Source organism: Phoxinus phoxinus, assembly GCF_949152265.1.
Source record: "Phoxinus phoxinus genome assembly, chromosome: 6".
NCBI lineage: Eukaryota > Metazoa > Chordata > Actinopteri > Cypriniformes > Leuciscidae > Phoxinus > Phoxinus phoxinus.
In genome coordinates, this window is record NC_136881.1 from 43,718,150 (window position 1) to 43,725,128 (window position 6,979).

The 6,979-nt window shown below is 37.8% G+C and overlaps 1 protein-coding gene across 2 annotated transcripts; it reads right to left on the reverse strand.

The window, feature by feature from the left end:
• Positions 1–441: 441 nt before the first annotated feature.
• On the reverse strand, positions 442–6,171 carry LOC307001078 (microfibril-associated glycoprotein 4-like). Of its 2 annotated transcripts, none has more exons than XM_079617215.1 (5): positions 6,096–6,171; positions 2,034–2,234; positions 1,860–1,956; positions 1,578–1,745; positions 442–1,259 (listed from the first exon to the last, which is right to left on the reverse strand). In XM_079617215.1, exons 1-5 carry the CDS (start codon positions 6,099–6,101, stop codon positions 1,006–1,008), a joined length of 726 nt encoding a protein of 241 aa, XP_079473341.1. In that variant the 5' UTR covers positions 6,102–6,171; the 3' UTR covers positions 442–1,005. The 2 variants fall into 2 exon arrangements, with proteins under 2 accessions (XP_079473341.1, XP_079473342.1); XM_079617216.1 differs by lacking the exon at positions 6,096–6,171 and adding an exon at positions 2,382–2,608.
• Between the last annotated feature and the right edge of the window lie 808 nt (positions 6,172–6,979).

Genomic DNA, 6,979 nt, shown 5'->3' on the forward strand with positions numbered 1-6,979 from the left:
ATCATGGTACTTTAAAAGATGCTGGGTCAAACAGAGAAGAGAGACGTTTGCTCGCTGGTGTTGTTGCTGCTCTGGAAGCTTCCGGAGAGCTGACGGGGTGTGTGGGTTACGGGAGACCACAGCCGCATCGGAGATCTGATGTGATCTATTTTCCCCTGTTATGACGTTTTGATTTGGACTTTTCGTTGTTTATGTTTGGTTGAACTGATGTTACTTGAACTTGCTACATACATTTACATGCTGACACGCTGACTAACAATTACTCTGATCACTTGACATTTCATGTTTCTTACTTTAGTTAAATAAATCTTATTGTTTATGCAGCGGTTGTGTGGCGTCTCCCTTACTTTGTTGCGATCTAAGAATAGAATCGTAACATTTGTATACAGAAATAATGAGTAATTCATAATGGTTCTTTACAAGGAAATAAAAACACATCCTGGGTTAGCACATTTCTCAAAGCAAACCAGATGTTTATTAATGTGCTTAGATCCATCTCAATATATCAGAAAGAAAAGCTAAAAAGTGGTTACATTTTCATGAATGTTATTGTAAAAATAAATAGAGCATTTCCAGAAAAGTTGGGACATTTAGCAAAATGCAATAAAATCAAGAAACTGTGATTTGTTCATTCTCTTATTTAACTGACAAAAGTACAAAGAAAAGATTTCCAGACATAACGCATTCAGTACAGATGTCCTTTGGCTAGGGAATCTGAAAATATAGACTTAAAACTAAGACAAATGACTGACATTGAACAGCTTGTGTGAGATGGTACAGAGAAACCCACAACTCTAGTTTAAACGAGTACAAAGTAATTTTTCATCATTCATAACTTCTGGACAGCACACTGGACAAAGATGAAATTTCTAGTGCACAAGTGTTGAGTGCCTGTGTTTGTGCACACTGTCAAATGGAGTTTACTTTGAAAGGTTATGTGTTCGGCTCTACACTTACTCTAAGTGTCAAAACTGAAGTATACTTTTGGCTTTTAACACTGTAATGTTAGTATATACTTTTGATCTTCATGCTGAGGGACTTCATACTGACAGCATAATTCTTCCAGGTTGACCAAGCAACACCAATGGCGTGATGAGTGGGATCTTCCCCCCATAAATACACACCGTTGGGGTTTGTATGGTGACAGGCTGCGTACCAAAATGCCCCGAGAAACTCTGTGGCACAGTTCTTCTCATAGACATCTTGATCTTTGTCAAAGGTGGAGAACTTCTGATTATTGTGTTGGGTCAAAGAGTCGCCTGCAGAGAGGAAGAGCATCATTATGAAGATTAACATGATTTATAAAAGAGTCACATTCCTACTTGTTTACCCAGATAGGTTTCATTATAAACAAGGCATGTTCCACTTAGCAAGCTTCATTTTACCTAGATAATGTATGATAATCAGAGCAACATGCCTAAGCCACATTTAAAGAATGAGACATACAGTATATTTACAAACTGAATGAACAATCTGAATCCAAATGAGAACATGAACAAATATTTATTTGAAATTACCAAAACATTTGAAATGCATTAAAATGTACACATTTACTCCTATGAATGAAATTGTCCTACCTGCTCCTCCATTCTTGAACCCTGAAACTTGTAGTTTATATCCGACACATTCACAATCCACAGAGAAGGACGAGTACAGAGCAAAACCCTTCCTTCCTTCAAAGTCCTCCAGATCCACTCTCAGCATGTAATTCCTGTTACGTGTCAGCTGGTACATGTTCTCCAGCCCTGTTCACACACACACACACACACACACACACACAAACACACACACACACAAAGAACATGTTCAACCAAACACATGATCATCCACACAAACGGACACACGCTGTGAGATCTTACCCAGCCAGTATTCGCTCTCCACATGTCCGAATCCTCTCTTGTACTGATTCCACGGCTGATAGAAATTCACACTGCCGTCCATTCTCCTCTGAATCACCTGTGATGGGTTTATACAGAATATGTGATTCATAATGTATGTTCTGATGTGTGTTTGATGATCTAAAGTAGCCGTACCGTCCATCCTCCTTTGTCTTCATCTTTCCCATCTGAGACCATGTGACAGTAAACCCAGACAGGAACGTCTCCTGCTGGATAGATGGTGTAAATCCCACTGACGGTTTCTCCTGAGTTGTAGATGTCAGAACAGTCGAATGGCATGAATTTACAGTCACGGCCCAAAACAACAGGGAGAAGAACCGCCAAAAACACCTTCATCTACAAGAGAGAGAGTGTAACATAAGTCCACTGAGGCGAGCATAATGCAAACCCAAGTTTATATATATCAAAACATGAACAAAATACAAAGTAAACAATGACCTGACCAACATGAACCAAACAAACTACATAAACAAGCAGACTCACCAACAGCGGTTAAGCAGACAATACTTAAAGGTCTCATGACATGAAATTTTCACTTTCTGAGGTTTTTTAACATTAATATGAGTTCCCCTAGCCTGTATATGATCTCCAAGTTTCTAGAAATTTCCATCGGTGTAAATCGGTGTAAATCGAGCTTTTGCTATCTTTCTCTGCCTTTGAGAAAGTGGAAGCTCAATCGGGCTGATCTTGAATCTCCTCCTCATGACGTCATACGGATAAATGTTTCCTCCCCTTTCTCTGCTTTGCCGCCCAGAGAATATTTCCCGTCCATGAGAAAATGAGCTAGGAAGTAGGAACGCGTGCACTCGTCTCATATTTTTTTGCGAGCCTTTGAGCGAGCGAAGCATAATAATTGCTCAATAATTGGATGTACAAATGAACACCGAAGCCTTTTTTTAGTTCCTTCCTCCAAGCCCCAGAAGAACCAGTGGATTCATTTCATTTTCTCTGGAAATGCGCCGACACAACTCCCCAAAGTTTTGCATGTTTGCGGCAAACATTTCACCGACGACAGTTTCCTCAACTTGGGTCAATACAGAGCTGGCCGCGACGAACGTCTGAAAATAAATCGATCGAGCCGAGCAACACTTTCTGATGTGTAATTGTTCAAGTTCAGACAGGTAATCTTTCTCTCGAAATCGTTCAATACTACTGTTTATGCCTCAGTAAGTCAGTTTAAGACAGTGACTAAAATATCAACTTCACATCGTTTCTTTTAGTAGGATGAAAATAATCTTATTTAAATTGTGAATAAATTATATACAGAATCAAAGAACAATCTTTCCACACAGCGCGATCCAGTTTATCTGGACACTTGCCAAACTCGTTATGAAATCAATGACGCACGTTACACTGCACATGAAGCTCTTACTGTATATTTACATCATCGTGTTTGCATTGGTGAAAGCAGGGAGTGCAGAAACTGCTTTGCAATGATAAGATCTTCATTCTCGCGATCAACAACAGACTGTCATCTGCTCAATGCTCATCACGGCAACATTTTATGTGATGGGAATAGATCTAAATACTTAAAAAACTTCTGACGATTTGTTAATCTCGATAGCTGTAATAGTAAAAACATATAATAGCTGTAGTAAAAGTATTCGAGAGAGTTTCACATGTAATACGTAGCCATTTCATATGCAAGCATGTCAGCCAATCACAGCAGTGGCCGGTTACACTGAATCTCACACAGACACGCCCTTTTAAACAGAGCGTTCAAATCCGAGGCTAAAATCAGGCTAGGAAAAATGCCTTTTATTTCTAAATTATGACTATTTTTGATCTAAAAAACTACTAACTAACATTATAAGGGTAACCCAGGAAACATTATAAAATTATAAAATAATCCCATGTCATGGAACCTTTAACAAGAGACAATGGAAACATGAGGGCTATTTATACAAAAAGACTAATGACTTAACAAGACACACCTGAAAGCAATAAACCAATGAAAACATAGGACACATGTCTAGAACAACCAGTCATAACATGACACAGACAAGGGAAGCACATGGCAAAAGAGGAAACGTGACTACATTTAAAAATAAAAGACAGGAAAACCTAAGCATGAGAAAACCTAAGCTGTGAAGCACAGGTGTGTGAGCCACAGTTGACATGGCGTGACTTGGTTCGGGCGTGGTGGCCATCTTGGCTGAAGGCTCAGGTGTGGCAGCCATCTTAGCTGAAGTCTCAGGTGTGGCGGCCATCTTGGCTGAACGCTCTGGCATGGTGGCCATCTTGGCTGAAGGCTCAGGCGTGGCAGGCATGACGTGAACAGGCTCTTGCTGTTTCTCAATGTCAAGGATACTTCTGGCAGGACTGGTCCTTCCAAGTAATTTCCTTCAGAGGCTAGGCAAGGCTCCTCTTTAGCATTCGGACAACACGTAAATGGAACAGGCTAGCAAGTGCACGTCATTGCGTCATTACGTCAGTAAAAAGGTCCGCTTTCGGCGCAGAAATTTAAGTACTACTGATTTAGTTGCTGTACAGCAATTGAACTCAAGTGGACATCTGAAAATCTCTGTGAAAAATTAGTAAAAAAATAATAATAATCAAATCAAATCTTGTTTTTCAAGCAATAGAAACACATAGGGAAAAAAATCCTGACTGAGGTTATCATAATTCATGCATGAAAGGGTCAAAATGTGCATAAACAATTATTTCCATACTTTTCTCCCACCTTGTACTTTAAATTGTCCAACTTTTTGAACAAGATAGCAAAGCTGCGTGCATAGGATTGTAGATAATTTGGGAGCGCGAAGGATACACATATGCATCCTTTCCTGTATATGAGAAATTTTCCGAACGAAGGACTCAGTCCTTGGTTGAAATTTCGAGGATCATCGACATTGGAACAGTCCTGTGACGGATGTCGAAGATGTAGCATTCTCGAAATTCCGGCTTCCGAGGATCCTTCCTTGACATTAAGAAACAGCTGCTGTCTTTGGAGAGTACTGTGGGATTGCGGGCTGCTCATCCGGAAAACCCAAAGTAAATGATGAACCTCTTAACAACCGGGCAGTCTATATACCCAGCTAGAGTCCCCGGGAAATCAGTCAGGCATCAGATAATTCAACCACTCATTTAAGCCATTACAAAAAATGTCTTTTAGAGCTAACTCATTGAATCCCACCAGGTGACACAGTACACAAAACTCCTCCACAGTATCTGCCATACAACGATCACCATAATGGAGAAGTAAGTTTGAAACTTCGTCATGGAGTATCGGAAGGTCGGGACACCTGGTTTGAAAAAAATTGGCACTTCGCGACCCTACCTGATGTAGAAGTAGGGAAATTATTATCGAGGAGGCATTATTTATTTGATACTATACTTCCCTAGAGCATAAATTGAAAAAAAAAAAAAAAAAAAAAAACAGAACACCTACTAACACTTAGTAACTACTCAGGTCAATTACTAATTATGATCACTTGTATAATTTATATTACTGATCAATATGTGAATCCGTTGACCAGGCTACACCTGACATGAGTTGTCGAGTAATGAACCGTTTTTCTGCATAATTTGATGAAAGCCTCAAATGCTTCAGAAAGCCTTGATTTTGTCAAGACTAATGGCTTAAAGCAATAGTTCACCCAAAAAAGAAAATTACCCCATGATTTACTCTCCCTCAAGGCATCCTAGGTGTATATGACATTCTTCTTTCAGGCGAATACAATCTGAGTTATATTAAAAAAATGTCCTAGCTTTTCCAAGCTTTATAATGGCAGTGAATGACCGTTTATGTTTTAAGTCCATAAAAGTTAATCTATCCATCATAAAAGTACATAAAGTTTGGAAGAGCCAGGACATTTTTTTATATAACTCTGATTGTAGTCGCTTCGCCTGAAATAAGAATGTTATATACACCTAGGATGGCTTGAGGGAGAGTAAATCAATAAATCAGTAAATTAGTAAATCAGTAAGTTTCATTTGTATGTGAACTATTCCTTCAAGACACCTGAAAGAAATGAACAACTGAGAACACGGGACACATGACTAGAACAACCAATCAGAACATGACACAGACAAGGGAAGCACATGGCAAACAGGAAACATGACTACATTTCAAAATAAAAGACTTGAAAACCTAAGCATGAACCAAAACCCCAAACCACCATGACAGAGAGAAAGAAATCACACTGAAAATGAAACAAATATGAAATAAGTATTTAGTGGTTCAGGGTGACTTACTGCCATCTTCTCAGTCTTTCCTCAGTAGATCACAGCAGAGATTTGTTTGATCTAAATAAAATAAATATAAAAGTTCATATGTCTATTTTTTTTTTTTTTTTTTTTTTTTTTAATTGTACAAATGTTCTGTGAGGTAAAGGAAGAATAAAACAGTAACTCACCGTTTGTGTTGTTCAGTCTGACACAAACACACTTTATATATCTGTCAGATTCTCAGACTCCTCCTCTGTGTCTTTATAACATATTTATGACATAAATGTCCTCTATAAAGCCAGATATTGGTTCAAGATTAAGTAAACATCTGTTTGAAAACTAAAGTTGATACAAAATATTATTATTCTATATACAGAAATAATAAGCGATTTATTATGGTTCTTTATAAGGAAATAAACCACAATAAGGAAATGAAATGTGCATTGGTATGTTATTTTGTGTTTCTGGCAGAATAAATTAATTTACAAATATCAGAATGTTAAACACATTTTTAAGGAAATGTATCTAGAGCCATTTTCTTAATATTTTACAATGAGAGAAACCAATTAGATCATTAATTAATAACTGATCGCTCATCAGTCACTGGAGGTGAAATATCAGGACTTGACCATTTCAGCTGTACATTAAATTTATTCATGTCATTTTTATTTTGAGAATGAAACATTGATCTAAGACAGCAATTACTCATAACCATTATCATACTTACTGTTATTCATTAACATAATTTCCCTAAAGATTCAAAGTCTAGCGAGGAAAAAGCAGTTCAATCTTTTTTTGAAAACACATCCTGGTTTAGCATCATCTCTCAAAGCAAACAAGGTGTTTATTAAGGTGCTAAGTATACGAAAGAAAAGCAAAAAGAATGTTGCATTTTCTTGAATATTATTTTT